General features: G+C 40.4%; 1 protein-coding gene across 1 annotated transcript in view; it reads right to left on the bottom strand.

Moving 5' to 3' along the window:
- ADGRV1 (adhesion G protein-coupled receptor V1) overlaps positions 1–15,868 on the bottom strand; it is a 400,714-nt gene that overhangs the window by 348,726 nt on the left and 36,120 nt on the right. Inside the window, exons 6-10 of the mRNA XM_066604894.1 lie at positions 12,715–13,280; positions 10,464–10,728; positions 10,025–10,354; positions 5,478–5,654; positions 1,766–1,989 (exon numbers count right to left, since the gene is read on the bottom strand). Coding sequence (XP_066460991.1) covers positions 1,766–1,989; positions 5,478–5,654; positions 10,025–10,354; positions 10,464–10,728; positions 12,715–13,280 — 1,562 coding nt within the window. The remainder of the gene's footprint in view (positions 1–1,765; positions 1,990–5,477; positions 5,655–10,024; positions 10,355–10,463; positions 10,729–12,714; positions 13,281–15,868) is intronic.

The following is a 15,868-nucleotide window of genomic DNA, read 5'->3' as shown; positions in this document are numbered from 1 at the left end:
TTTGAACGGTAGTGTACGTTATACGTGATTCTGTGCCAGTTAATATATGGCATAGATTTGACTGCCTGATGTACCAATGGCTAGATATACACCAAATTCATAAAGAACTATGTACCTTATAAAGAGGTTGTACCAAAATAGACTTTTATCTCCTATCCATAGGATAGATGATAAAAGTCTAATTACTGGAGTTCTCACTCACCCCTACCAATCCAGAGAATGGGGCTCCCATGTCCCTCTCTTCTCGTCACTGCGGGCTCACTGCACCCATCCACAGTGACAAGTAGAAGCCGCAGTCGCACATGTGTAGAGCCTCTCCTTTCATTTCAATGGGGCAGATGGAAATAGCTGAGTAGAAGTGCTTAGCTATCTCTTGCAATCCCACTGAAGATGAATGGGGCTGCACAATGCATGTGTGACTGCCTCTCCATTCTATTGCCTCCTAGCTGTGAGGGGTAGAGCGAGCCAGCAGTGAGTAAGAGAGAGGGACACAGGACCCCCATTTTTGGGATCAGTTTGAATCTCAGGGATGAGACCCCCACCGATCTGAGTTTTATCAGCTATCTTATGGTTAGGTGATAAAAGTCTATTTCGGTAAACCTTTCTAATAAATGTGGCAAATTTCACTGCAGCACACTTTGGATTAGGACAGGCGTATGTCTATGAAAGTAATCCAGATGTGTGTATAAAAAAAGACAATGTTTTGATATAAAAAAAGACGAAATGTTGGATGTACAAAACATTATGGTGTTAAAAGATGAAAGTTCACTTTAAGCTCCTTCTGCTAGGAAGTTAAAAAGTTTGATCAGTTGTTGAGTTGTAGTTCGCAACATAAACATGCAGTGGTCCATGTAACCTGCAAAAAATACACCTGCTAAAGGAAACCTAAGGTGCGAATTAAGAAACAATGAAGAGAGATGCACAAGGCTATTTCTCCGGGGTGGACGTGAAGCATATATGACCATCAGACATTATCTGACCTACGATTTTAACAACACATTACTCCTTGTGAAGATCTCCACTAGCCAACACCCCTCTAAAGCTGGCCATACAATAGAGATTTTTGGACAACTGAAAAGTCAAGTTAGATCATTTTCTGTTGAGCATTGGTGACTTTGAATGACAAGAATGGGGGTGACCGATCCCAACAGAAGGCAGATATTGGACAAAAAGTTGATCACTGATCTGTCATTCTGGATATTTCAGTCATTGTCTGGTTCTGTAGTTGAAAACCTGCTTATGCTGAACAACAGATCTGCATCCCATTGAGGGAAGCCCAGACCAGACCACAGCTCACAGCAGGCATCGATTGGTCATTTTGTCTGAATTGTCTTTTAGCAACCACCAACCCTATACAAAACAACCTTTACAGACCAACAAGATATCCAGAAAATGGCTTTCTAAGATCATTAATGTATGGATAGCCGTAGTGTAAAGACACATATTGACTATCATGTGGCTAAGGAGTGGACTTGATGGTATGTGGTTTTACCGCAAAATGATGAATTCTTCAAGCCAATTGTTAAAGTCTATGCAGTTTTGCAGATAAATAGCAGTTTAACCTGCAAAACCATATGGACTTTAACAATTAAGCTGAAAGCTGGAGCTATTAGTTCTTGTTACCCTTCAGCCACGATGTGGGTGCAACACATGTCTCTACCCTAATAAAGACACACTGTGAGCAGGTTATGGTGCTTGTGTGATACTGAATGTAGCGGTAATTCTAATATCTATGAATTATTATTATTGATTAAAAAGCACATACCTGTCCAGTGATATGATCACAGTTTCATTGACTTCAGGTATGTCATCTGCTTTAATGGTGATATTTATTGCTGTGTTATTTTGTCCAGACAAAAAAGTCACTGACCCGTTAAAGGGACTTAAATCATCCAGTGTGATGGAATTCTTATTGAAGCCATAAGGTGTCATGCTCCAATATACAACTGCATCATCGCCTGTTCCATCACGATGTAATGCAATGGACACCTGAAAACATTATAAAATAGCATCAGAATGGAAAAACAAACAGGTAATATGTCTGCCTTACTAGAAAGTCATAATGGAAGAGGAAGAAGGTAGAATCGTAGACTTATAGACTGGTAGAGTTGGAAGGGACCTCCAGGGTCATCGGGTCCAACTCCCTGCTCATTGCAGGATCACAGGATCACTAAATCATCCCAGACAGATATTTGTCCAGACTTTGTTTGAACACTTCCATTGAAGTCGAACTCACCACCTCCTGTGGTAACCTGTTCCACTCATTGATCACCCTCACCGTCAGAAAGTTTTTTCTAATATCTAATCTGTGTCTCCTCCCTTTCAGTTTCATCCCATTGCTTCTAGTCTTTCCTTGTGCAAATGGGAATAGGGCTGATCCCTCTGCACTGTGACGGCCCTTCAGATATTTGTAGATGGCTATTAAGTCTCCTCTCAGCCTTCTTTTTTGTACATACACATGTAAAGGGTTAAGCAGTCTCGAAGTTAAACAAACCCTCCAAGCAAGTCTGATACACTGTGAGAGATCCTTTCAAAGCAAGGTGCAAATACATTATGTGACTGCTAACACGTTTTGGACAACTGTCCTTAGTTGTAGCTGCAACCAAGGACGGTTGTCTGAAATACGTCAGGGGTTTCATGTATTTGCACTTTGCATTTGAAGGATTTATTGAAGTTTAACGTTTTTATTCCTACCATCTGATGTGCGGGACTTTTATATATATGAAGTGTTGTACCAAGACTGACTTTTATCACCTAACCACAGGATAGGTGATGAAAGTCTGATTGGTGTGGGTCTCATCGTCGAGACCTCCATCGATCCCGAGAACAGGGATTCCGTATCCGACTTTTCTTGTCACTCTGGGCATGTGCAATAGCCACTCTATTTAATGTAGTGAACCGGCAGCAAGGAGGAGAGGAAGCACTGTACCCGCATTCAGCGAAGCCAAGGATAGGTGAGAATAGTTAATCTTAGTACAACCTATTTGACTTTCTTTAAATATTCCATTCCTCCACTGCCACCAATGTGTTTTTAATCAGACAAACCCTCTAATAGTAGAGCACTCTATGATTGTTAGTTTTTTTCTCAGTACCGGGTGCAACAGATGCATCAACAGGGCACTATTGATGAATTTGCCATGTACTTATAACACCACCAGGTTTTCTGACATGCCACTCATGCATTAATAAATGTAGCCTATTGGCCACCATACTGGACACCACCCCTCTCACATTTGCTCCCTTCACCTTAGCATCATGCCACACACAGGATAGCCTTCCCAACCACCGTTTTCCATACCTTTGGACCACCATGTAGAGTTGGACTTAAAAGGGCAATGCATGACCTAGGCATTTAAATAAAACTTGGACCAGTTTTACATGAGTGTATGTTTAACCAGTATTCTATCAGTTTTTTCTTTCCATAATAAGGAGCTAATGTTAATCTGTGAGTCTATTTATATAGCGATTTGAAAGGTGCGTATTTTAAAAATGAACCAAAGGAGCATGCATAGCCTTGTATGTCTTCTCACTCACCTCCTAGGTGTCTCCACACCCCTTCTGGGTGCTCTTCTTGGGAAGTGATGATGCCTCCCCCTTCCCCAACCCACTCATCTACTAGGTGTCTCCACACACCTTCTGGGTGCTCTCCTTAAGGAGAGGTGACCCCCCCTTCCTTCCGACCCATGTCACAGGCCTCTCACTAGCTAAGCCAGAAACCTACTGCACACTGAAGAGGGGCAAACACCCCGAAACAGCTGTCTGTGCATGGTTTTCTGGCATAGGTTCCTATTCCCAATCATTGTTTTAAAGACTTGCTTAAAGAGTTGTACATTGATTTGCAGGAATGCTGCCATCCAATAGGTGGTGCTACAGAGGTGTTGTTCTATCTTTCTTATTTGCATATATTTCCCAGAAGAGCATGCATGGCCTTGTAAGTCACCTCACCCACCTCCTATGTGTCTCCACATCCCTTGTAGCTGCTTTCTTAAGGGTGAGACAACCCCCTTCCAACCCACATCACAGGCCTCTTACTAGCCAAGCCAGAAACCTACAGCACACTGATGAGGGGCAATCACCCCAAAACAGCTGTCTGTGTATGGATTTCTGGCTTAGTTTCCTTTTCCCAATTATTGTTTTAATCTGAAAAGAAAAAAGCTTTAACTTTTTGCGCTACTTTTTCACCTGTGAGATGTGCATTTAAGGCAAGATAAACTTACTTCACTAGGGGGAGATCTGGAATCAACCATTTCCCCTCATTCCAGGTCAGCTTCTGGTAAATTGAAGTCTGTGGGTCACAAGCAGACCCGGAATGGGGGGAAATGGTTGATTCCAGATCCCCCCAGTGAAGTAAGTTTATCCTACCTTAAATACACATCTCACAAGTTGAAAAGTAGCACAAAGGGTTAAAGCTTTTTTCTTTTCCTATTATCTACTACCGAGGCGAATCACCCTGGATATTACCCTCTGCTGCTCTCCCGATATTTATTGGGATTATACACCTGAGAGAATTCTGAAGGCTGGAGTGGATCTTTTTGGTGTGGAGCCCTGTCTGATGGCAAGCTCGATACGAGGTGAGTCCACCATTATTTATACGTTTTTATGTTCTCTTTTTCTGGAGCGCGGGCACTTCATTATTTCCGGTTTTCAATCATTGTTTTAAAGACCTGTTTAAAGAGTCGTACATGGATTTGAAGGAAAGCTGCCATCCAATAGGTGGCGCTGCAGAGGTATTGTTCTATCTTCCTTATTTGCATTTTAAAAATGCAGCCTGCGCCAGTTTTATCCGCTTCGCAGATGGAGGATGGCCTTTGGAGAGGTCTATAGAGAGTGCTTATAGGGAACCTGTCACTAGGTAGGAGTACTATAAACAAAGTTAAGGTTCTCATAGGGAAGGTTCACTGGAGTTCTGGGAGGAAAGGCACTGCAGACCATGTAGCCAGACTGCTGGCAGTACGTGAGCTCTCCGTGAATAGTAATGCATGGCCAGAGAGTGCAGCCAGTGGTCCGCGCTTAATTTCGGGGGTGACAGCGCTTGATTGGGGAGCCGAGTGAGTATAAGAAATACCTCCCCGGACTCCAGGGAACCTGCCGTATGAGCACCATAACTCTGTTTATGGTGCTTATACCTGGTGACAGGTTCCCTTTAAAATATGGATGCAACAGCATTGCATCAGTATTTGCATACATTGGTATTATTTTCCATTGGGCGTAGTTTACACATTGCTGATTGTTCTGTATGCGGATTCTGAAATCCATGTCACGAAAAAAAAAAAAAGAATGGATTTCTGCAACAGAACAAAGTGTCTGATCCGGGTAAAAATCCAATGTGGATCTCACATAATATCATATGAATGAGACATAAGAGTATTGGATAATAGCGCAAATATACAAATAAACATGCACAGTACATAAACAAAGTAAAAATCAACTAAATATATAAAAAATGACCTCGCCACCTTCATTTATTAATCACTTACCTCATTATAGGAGACATTCTCTGGCTCGGACACAATTACTGGTTGATTACTTGTAAATCCAATTTCTCCATTTGCAATGTCAGGAGTTACTTTCAAGGAAACATTTTGCAGTGTTCCAAGTCTTGGGCTTAAAGGTGGCACTAGGGGGCTGGGTCTCAGTAATTCAGTGGATTCTAGCTAAAAAGGAATGGCAGTAATTAATGATGTTATTAGATGAAGGCCAAAATACAGAATTCCTGACAAATTCTGCAAATTCAGCAAATGCCGTCAACATTACAAGGGCTCATCTTAATTTGAAGGTAAAAAAGAAATTAAGTTCTGATAACTAAAAGAATATATTTTTCTTTTTTATACTAATTATAATTTAACTCCTTAAGGGCCCCTTCAGTTTCTCACTGGATCGTGCAAAACCAATTGGTACAAACTCTGCCTACGACTGAAAGAGAACGGTATTTATTCGCTTATCGTTCAGTTTCTGCACATATAAACATGAAACGATGATCAGCTTGTGTAAACAGGCAGTCTTTCTTCTATAAACAACTGCCTGTTTACTGTGAACTGTTTTCACTGAACAATTATTGCCCGCACAGGACTGATAATTGCTGAGATGCCTGTCAGGTGCTTAAAGGGGTTCTGTCATTATAAAACAGAAAATTCAATACTAGCCAATTCCTCCCCATCAGTCTACTTACCAGATCTTCACCTCACCTGCAGAGATGGAGGGGGGGGGGCCCACCTCACCTCCGGCTGGCTGATTCCTCTGCTTCCTGTGAAGCTACATACATTCACAGGCAGTCTCCTTGCTGCCTGGCAATGTACGTTACATCACAGCTCACAGCCCAGCACGGGTAGTGCTGAGCTATTGCAGAGATTGCTCAAGCGCACTGTCTCTGCAACAGATCAGCATTCCTTCCTAGCCAGTGAACGCTACGTCAGAGGGACGTGACCTTCACTGACCTGCCTGAAGAAGAATGCAAGCTTCATAACAAGGAGAAGAGAATCCAGATGGCTTGCAGTGAGCTGACACGGGGGACTGGTTAAGATCAGTGAGAAGATGTGGTAAGGAGTCTGCCTGTAGAGGAATAGGGGAGTATAGAATTTTTTTTTAATGACGAAACCCCTTTAAGTGCCAAAAATTGAACCATTTAAAAGGAACCTAAGAAGCAGTCCGAAGAATTTTTGAGTTTTTGCTATAAATTGTGACATAACTTTTTTTGTCATGTTGATGTGGCTAATGGAGCCTTGTAAGTTGTGTGATGAGTGATAGGTTTCTAAGGTTCCATTTTGGTAAAACATAAGATACATTTTTTTATTACTCTACATTAGGAGTGGGCAACTTTGGTCAAAATTTCTAAGGGCTAGACAACCCCTAAAATCATTATGGATTGTATTATCTCCATGACAATGCAGTATATATGCTATTCAAGGCTTATGGAAAAGCTAGAGCCAACCACTATCATCATTGCAATAGGAGTGTTTAGTGGATTTCATCCAACATCTAAAGGAAATTCAGATAAGAATGATTATATTAAAATATTTGACATAAGAGGACACCCAGGGACCTAATGGCTACGTGCACTGTGACAGTCATTGTAGTCATGTATTAGTCCCTATCATCTGCTCCCTCTCCTATTGTCTGTAGGTTAGTTTAGGTAGAGTACCGTATATACTTGCAAAGTGTAATTTTTGCACAGTGCAATTCCAATTGTGAAATAAACCTTCTGAACAGTAGCAGCTCCATGCAGTATATGTAGATTTGGAAGCATTTCCCAATTTCTTTGTAAATAAACTAGTCTATATTCCAATCACTCATCAAACAGGAAACATCAAAATGTCTGTCAGAATGTATAATGTGCCATTTGTACTGTAATATATGCCAACGAACATAAGAAAGTACACTTAGCGGCTTAGTTATTATAAAACACTGTCGTTTCATTAAGACTTTTGCCTTCCATTGACTATTTGAGGAGCGACAGGACTGTAGATTGAATGAAGGCTCATTCCTTTGTGTGCAATGTACAAATATATTGGACGCTTTTCCAAATCTCTTGTTCTAAGCCATGTAGCACAACAAAAGTCTGGTCTTTTCTTGTTAACACTTTGGCTGTGTTTTTCATGTACACTGATCTTTTGACTCATTTGCCCAAGAAAGAGAGGTTTGTGTAAAAAGAAATCTTTAATATAAAGCAGTGGGTCACTGTTTTTTCTTTTATGAGTAAAAGTAAAGCTTTTCTGGGAGGAAAGCCAACCTTCTACTTCAAGAGCCACACAACGCACAGATTTTCTTGATCTCAAATGGGGTTATATTACGTAATCTTTGGAGTCTTAGACCTCTTTGCTGTTGCTGTATACTGTTGTCTTTTAATAAAAATCACAGTTTCCGAAGAAAAACGGTTCACATTGTTACTATGGCTGGAAAGGTATCCATGGACAAAAGTCAGGATATGATGGAAAAGTATGTATTGTAATTCCGAGCTGGCCACTATCCCCCTATGTACCAGGGAAAGTAAATACTATCCAATCCTCACAAACCTCCTTCTTTGCTCCTCTCTGGTCTTCTCCCTGCACAACTGTCTTTAAGATTTCTCCGGTATGTCCTCCATACTCTAGAACCCACTACTTGTGATGAGCAAACTTTTGAAAAGTTTGGTTCAGCCAGTTAGCTGAATTTTAGCAAATAGTTTAGTCGTTTTACCCCTAAAACTGGTGTATAACATGGTCTAAGAGCCATAAAAGCCCAGTATAATACTCTTAGGTCACCTAAGAGTGCATGTAAGTACTTTTGAGCTGTTTTAAGGTAAAGTTAATGAAGAAGAAGTTAATGAGCCTCGTGTGGCGCACAGTGTTAAGGCAGCATAAATGCTCATGACCTGAAGGTTGTGAGTTCAATCCCCTATGTGGTTCAGATAGCCAGCTCAAGGTTGACTGAGGTCGACCTTTCGAGGTCGGTAAAATGAGTACCCAGCTTGATGACTGGGGAAGGCAATGGCAAACCACCCCACAAAAGAAGAACTGTTTGCAAAGTCTTATGGTCTAACATTAGGTAATGTTCTCCTTCCTCTGCTATTACCAGATGTTATTTTAGTGGGTTCAGCCAATGGCAAACCGCTGAGACAAACTTTTAGCATAGCTTGACCCGAAACAGGGTTCAACTGTTTTGGTTCACTCAATACTACTTATTACCCTAAGCAATCTGATTCTGACCAAGGTTCAAAACCTTCAAAGTAAGATGAAAACCCACCTCTTCAGAAATCCCTACAACTTAAAGTAACCCTCCTGCACTACACTACCATACAAGTACCTTCTACCCTTACTTTTTATCTCGTTCCCCCTTCCCTTGAAGATTATAAGCCCTCACAGGAAGGATTCGTTCTCCTTTTTTACCAGTCTGTCATTTATTAGTCATGTTTCTTGTTCTTGTCTTTATTATGTTATGTACAGTGCAAAAGAATTAATGCCACCTTAAAAAGAAATAATAATATTAATGTGGCATGCTTAGGACTTTCTTTACTGCTCTTCGGTAAGTGACCCCAAAAGCTAATGGCAACGGTTAAGATGTTGTGACCAAACAAACCGAAGCATGAACCTTCAAAGAACCAGTTTTCCAACATAGGGGATGGAGCCACAAAGTTACAAATCTAAAGTATACTCATAAATGGTGTTCTACTAGTTAGCAACCACTTATATATTAGAGAATAATTCTTCTCAACCTCTTTGAGACAATCACCCCAAAACTGCAGTGAAAAATAGTGTTCTACAAGGTTGTTCTCTGAAAGACAAGGTCAATATACATAGAAGATAAAGGAAAACAAAATCCGTCACAGAAAAATTTGATCCAGGCAGAGGATGGTCCCTTTCAAGGAGATGGTCTGTTGGAAAAGTTTCACTGTACAAAAGTGAGCGATAAATGATATGATTCATGTAAAATTGTAAGCTTTTGTGCACATAAGTAGAAACGTAAGTGACATAGGGACTGAATGGAGCAGAGGTTGGGCATATGTAATGCCACTCCATTAATTTCAATTGGGCTGATGGAAACAGCTGAGTACAAGTGCTCGGCTAGCTCTGGCAATGCCATTGAAAATGAATGGAGGGACACAGTGCATGCTCAACCTCTGTTCAACTAAAGCTCCTCCTTACTGCAGGGCCTAACTGCAGGGGGTGCAGTGAGCTTGCAGTGAGGAGACAAGGGTGACACAGGACCCCTGTTCTTGAGATTAGTGAGGGTCTCAATGGTGAGATCCCCACTAATCAGACTTTTATCAACTATCCCATGCATAGTTTATAATAGTCAATTTTGGGAATATCCCTTTAATTATAATTATACAGTACAAGTACAGTACAATACTCATAGACTTCATATTCGAACAAGATTGTAGCAGACTTATGATTTTTTTGTTTTCCATGACCAGAACATGTTAAAAGGGCCTACTGATGTGTAAGACTCACTAGACACAATTCAAATAACACTAACAGCCTTCCTTTTACATACAGGTATTATCATAAGGTTTGTAAATCCATTTTCATACATTTTGATGATACTCTACCTGTACAAGGAAATGAGCGCCATTCTGCAGAAATGCGTCATTTCTTATTGATAATTTTACTGTAATAGTTGCTTTTGACTCAGCAAATATAACACTGTTCCTTGATGAAACATTGAGGATTCCGTCTTTTGCTCTTATAGGATCCACTGGTCCGGCCGGGATATACAGAGCATTATAAACTAATTTCACATCTCCTTTGGTTCCACCTTGCCTCACAAAGCTCAAGGTCAAGCATCGCCCCAAAGGACTGCTCTCAATTTTCTGCTCTTCTACAGCATGAAATTGAATCACACCATATACATCATCACTGTCTTGGATGTAGAAGAGCAGCTGTAAAACAGATATTAGATGATTAGGCCAAGGAAAATGCTCATTTAATATTCATTACATATTCGGAAATGAAATATAATAATAAGAAGAACTTCTCCAGAATACAAACCTCTGTTGGAGAGCCAAGCTCTGCCCCTCCTTCAGCTGCCAAGATTTCTAAGAGATATGCCTCTGCTTCTTCAGGAACATCATCAGATATAATTGTAAGGGGAACCGTTGCCATCATCTGTCCCTGCGAAAACTGAAGTACTCCAGCATCTGGTAGGATGTCCGCAGTAACAGGTGATGTATCACTGCTGTTGCGCCTTAGGACCCATCGTACTGAAACATTGCCATGTGTCCCTCCATTTCTCACTATAGTTATTTCATCGTATCTGTCCCAAAAAGGCAGAGAAAAGTTCATTTAAATTGTTTTCTTGTAACATGGCTTTTTTTCCGTCCGATTTTCAGAAGATTTGCACCCTTTCATCTGAATGGGTATATGCACGCAATTTTCTTTTTTTATTCGAACAAACCATCCGAATAAAAAAAAAATAATCGCAGAATGTCCCATGAGACGAGAATAGCACATATCAATGTGCGGTGTTCAGCACATCGAAGAGCAGATGGATGGGATGTCCAAATGATGTCTGATGCATGCTGCACTCGAGAATCTCGGACGCAAATTTTACATTGCCCTGAGAACATGGCCTTTTTTATTTTTTATTACTGGTGGTTACTCCCCACTTTCAAAAGGTCATAACTAGAGATGAGCGAGCGTACTCGCTAAGGCAAAATACTCGAGCAAGTAGTGTCTTATGCGAGTACCTGCCCGCTTGTCTCTAAAGATTCGGGTGCCACCGGGGGGCGGGGAGCGGCGGGGGAGAGCAGGGAGGAACAGGGGGGAGATCTCTCGCTCACTCTCTCCCCCCCGCTCCCCACTGCTCACTTCCACAACTCACCACTCTCCCCCTCTTGTGGCAAAAACGACATGATAATTTTGTTCCATGGTTCAGTACAATTACGATGATACCGAATTTATTTATTTATTTTGCTGTACTACATTTAAAAAAATTAAATATTTTTTTTTAAAAAAGGGCTCGCTTTTTTGAAGGACAATTTTTGATTTCTTTCGGTATCATTATGGAGTGCGTATGAGTTTTTGATCACTTTTAATTAAATTTTTTTCTTGGGGACAGATTGACCAAAACAAGCGCAATTCTGGAATCGTGTATTTTTTCCCTGACAATGTCAACCATATGGGATAATTAATTCTTTATTTTGATAGACTGGGCTTGTACAGATATGGCACTACTAAGTATGTTTTTGTTTTTATAAACATAGGAAAAGGAGCTTTTTTGAACTTGTAAAGTTTTTTATTTTTTACAATGATAAAAAACTTTTTTCCACTTATTTTTACTTTTTTTTTTGGCTTGAGATTGTTTGTTTACATTTACCATATACTACAATACTTCAGTATTGCAATATATGGTATTTAGGCTGGCATTCTATTAGGACAGATCACAGGCCCATCCTAATAGCCAGAAGCACATAGCAGTGATGAGCGCTTTTAGAAGTTTTAGGCTGCCATGTCAACCAAACAGCACCTCGCGATCTCATCATGTGTGGGACGTTCAGGAGCCACAAATGGTGACTGGGGCATTTAAAGGCCGCTGTCAGAATTAACAACAACAATTAAGAGGGGTTAACAGTCATGATCAGCGAAAGCACTGATCATAGCTGTTCTGGGCAGATGCCAACTGTTGAAGACAGCTTGGCATTTGCCATGTATGGAACGGCATTGGCTTCTGAATCTGCTTCATACAAACCCTGCACATGGAGGATGTACACATACGTCACTTAGGATGAAAGGGTTAATATATATTTAATTTTTCCACTTTGTATAACTTTGTCCTGCTTATTTCACTAGTGGGTAAAATGAATACAAAATATGAAGCTAAAGTAAAATGTAAAAAATATAGGATTCCGATTCTTAGAAACACAAGCCCATATAAAAAAAGGGGTGTTCAGTAGAACATACAGTATATGTAGAATGTTCCAGCATGATGAGTAGCTGAATCTTCCGGCAAAGTGCAAGAACTGTCTGTAGCATTGCATGTTTAATCTATTCTCAAGCAGATGGAACTAAGCCTGCAGTACCCTTCCAGACTGCTGCACCCATGTACGGAGCTGTGCTAGGTCTGGTGTGTAGTGGCTCTGGGAAACAACTGATTGGCGTGGATGGCTGTTGTCGGAAGCCTACCAATTTGATATCTATGACCTATCCTGAAGATAAGCTGTCAATAAAAAAAAAACCTAGAAAACCCCTTTAAGTTCTGTCGCAAAACGTGTTGTAACTTGAATAAAGATACAGAACTTACCTTGATACTTTATCTTCATCAATAGTTACTATCTGTGCAAAAATGGCACTGTTAAAAGACAAAACTCCATAGGGTTTATCATTAGGTTCAATGGTGACGTAAACAATACTTGGATATTGCAAAACAGCATCACCTTGTAGGGATTCCTCCATCAACACAATTTGGAAGGACTCTGCAATTTCTGGGATTGCATCATCAATTATTTGAAATTTTAGTTCAACCTCCTGAACCTTTGGAGGAAATAGAATTGTATTGTTTGGCTGAAGGTCTATGAAGTCATTTCTGAGCCGGGCGCTGGATGTTGAGTTCCCAGTTATGATTTTATATTTGATGGACACTTCATAGTCATCAGAACCAACAACAATATCAGTAAGAGTCTTTCCTCGGATCACAGGGATGATTATCACATCTTCAGTCTCAGGCACCATGTACGAGCTCTGACTGAATCGCAGCGGGCTGTCATTCTTTTTAATAGTTATGTGCAATGTGCTCTTTGTAGTATTGATCTCCGCGCCACCATAAACATTTGTAAGTTTTAAAGTGAAGTTTTCATCATTTTCTGGTATCTATAAAATAAAGATAACAATACATTAATATGTCCCATTGTATCTATATCTTACACATGTTATACTGGATGCAAATTTAGAATTTTTTAAAGTTAAATTCACAAAAAATTTAAATAAATTTTAATTGCACATTGACCATTTTACAGATTTGGTGGAATCATCCAAAAACAAAAGGTTTTTGCTCTGCGTAGAAAACAGGAGTAATGTACAGGTAGGAATTCTCCCATACTCCTGGGAAATCTACAAAAATTTATGTAAATAATTTGCACAAAGTTTTACAATTCCTGCTTATTCATGGCATGTACTTCGTTGTTACATTTATGTTTTGTAATTGGGAAAATGGAAACTGATAAGTGTCCAAAATGTTGGCGCAGACAACCAGATTGGAACTATTTTATGTGGCACTGCCTCAAATTATATAATTATGGGGAGGAGACATTACCATTATAGCCAGTATTTAGAATACACCTATCTTAACTGATTCTAGACTGTGTATATTGGGGGGGGGGGGTGCTTATCTGCTACCTGTGAATTCTCCAGTTTCCAAAACATGTGGAAAAAACATTTGATTCCAATCCATATGGGTGGGAATGTTAAGGTTAAAAGAAAGTTCAAAAGACTTGTAAACTATATGGAATCCATGGATGTTAAATTTATCCCTATTGGGAAAAAAATTATACTATTATTGGAGTATTTAGTAATTACGTGTTTATTAGAGTTGAGCAAGCGTACTCTGTCGAGCTTGATGCTCGTTCGAGTATTAGCGTACTCGATGGTGCTCGTTACTCGAACGAGCATCAAGCTGTGTTCGACCCCGCCCCAGTTTTTGACTCCTCCCCGCTGTGACGTGCCTGTTTTGGCCCCTCCCGCCGCGACGCAGCGCGCACGTCAATGGCAAGTTTTTGGGCAGGGGGGAGATAGAGAGAGAGACGAACCAAGGAAAAAAATAATAAAAATCTCGAGACCCGGCATCCCACATACTAAGGGTTTGTCCACAAGTTGCAGAATTGCAAAAACCCTGTTAAAATCTGCACCCGAAATTGTTTCAAAGTCCACACCATTGGTGAGGATTTTGATGTGGATCTGCAATAACCTTCCCCCTTCAATTGAAAGGGTGAAATCTGCTGTGGGTAGGCATAAAAAAAACACACCAAACAGTGTAGATTTTGATGCAGATTTTGATATGGATCATCAGCAAAAACCACAGCTCAAAATATGCTGTGAAATCGGTTGCAGATCTGATAGTCAAGTAAATGTGAATGATGACCATCAGTCATAAAACCTTTGCACTTAAATTCTATAATATTATTTTTTGCAGTTTAAGTATCAAAACACCATACATATCAGCTTCTTAGTTAGGGGATTTTCATGCCACTTTTTTAATGTATATTTAGTGTATATATAAAATGTACACTACCGTTCAAAAGTTTGGGGTCACCCAAACAATTTTGTGTTTTCCATGAAAAGTCACACTTATTCAACACCATGCGTTGTGAAATGAATAGAAAATAGAGTCAAGACATTGACAAGGTTAGAAATAATGATTTGTATTTGAAATAACATTGTTTTTACATCAAACTTTGCTTTCATCAAAGAATCCTCCTTTTGCAGCAATTACAGCATTGCACACCTTTGACATTCTAGCTGTTAATTTGTTGAGGTAAGCTTGTGAAATTGCACCCCACGCTTCTAGAAGCATCTCCCACAAGTTGGATTGGTTGGATGGGCACTTCTGGCGTACCATACGGTCAAGCTGCTCCCACAACAGCTCAATGGGGTTCAGATCTGGTGACTGCGCTGGCCACTCCATTACCGATAGAATACGAGCTGCCTGCTTCTGCTGTAAATAGTTCTTGCACAATTTGGAGGTGTGTTTAGGGTCATTGTCCTGTTGTAGGATGAAATTGGTTCCAATCAAGCGCTGTCCACTGGGTATGGCATGGCGTTGCAAAATGGAGTGATAGCCTTCCTTATTCAGAATCCCTTTTACCCTGTACAAATCTCCCACCTTACCAGCACCAAAGCAACCCCAGACCATCACATTACCTCCACCATGCTTAACAGATGGCGTCAGGCATTCTTCCAGCATCTTTTCATTTGTTCTGCGTCTCACAAACGTTCTTCTTTGTGATCCAAACACCTCAAACTTGGATTCATCCGTCCACAACACTTTTTTCCAGTCTTGCTCTGTCCAATGTCTGTGTTCTTTTGCCCATCTTAATCTTTTTCTTTTATTGGCCAGTCTCAGATATGGCTTTTTCTTTGCCACTCTGCCCTGAAGCCCAAAATCCCGCAGCCGCCTCTTCACTGTAGATGTTGACACTGGTGTTTTGCGGGTACTATTTAATGAAGATGCCAGTTGGGTACCTGTGAGGCGTCTGTTTCTCAAACTAGAGACTCTAATGTGCTTATCTTCTTGCTTAGTTGTGCAACGCGGCCTCCCACTTCTTTTTCTACTCTGGTTAGAGCCTGTTTGTGCTGTCCTCTGAAGGGAGTAGTACACACCGTTGTAGGAAATCTTCAATTTCTTAGCAATTTCTCGCATGGAATAGCCTTCATTTCTAAGAACAAGAATAGACTGCCGAGTT

Source organism: Eleutherodactylus coqui, chromosome 5 (assembly GCF_035609145.1).
Source record: "Eleutherodactylus coqui strain aEleCoq1 chromosome 5, aEleCoq1.hap1, whole genome shotgun sequence".
Classification (NCBI taxonomy): Eukaryota; Metazoa; Chordata; class Amphibia; order Anura; family Eleutherodactylidae; genus Eleutherodactylus; species Eleutherodactylus coqui.
The sequence above is the reverse complement of the archived record's forward strand: the minus strand, read 5'-3'. Positions and strand labels throughout refer to the sequence as shown.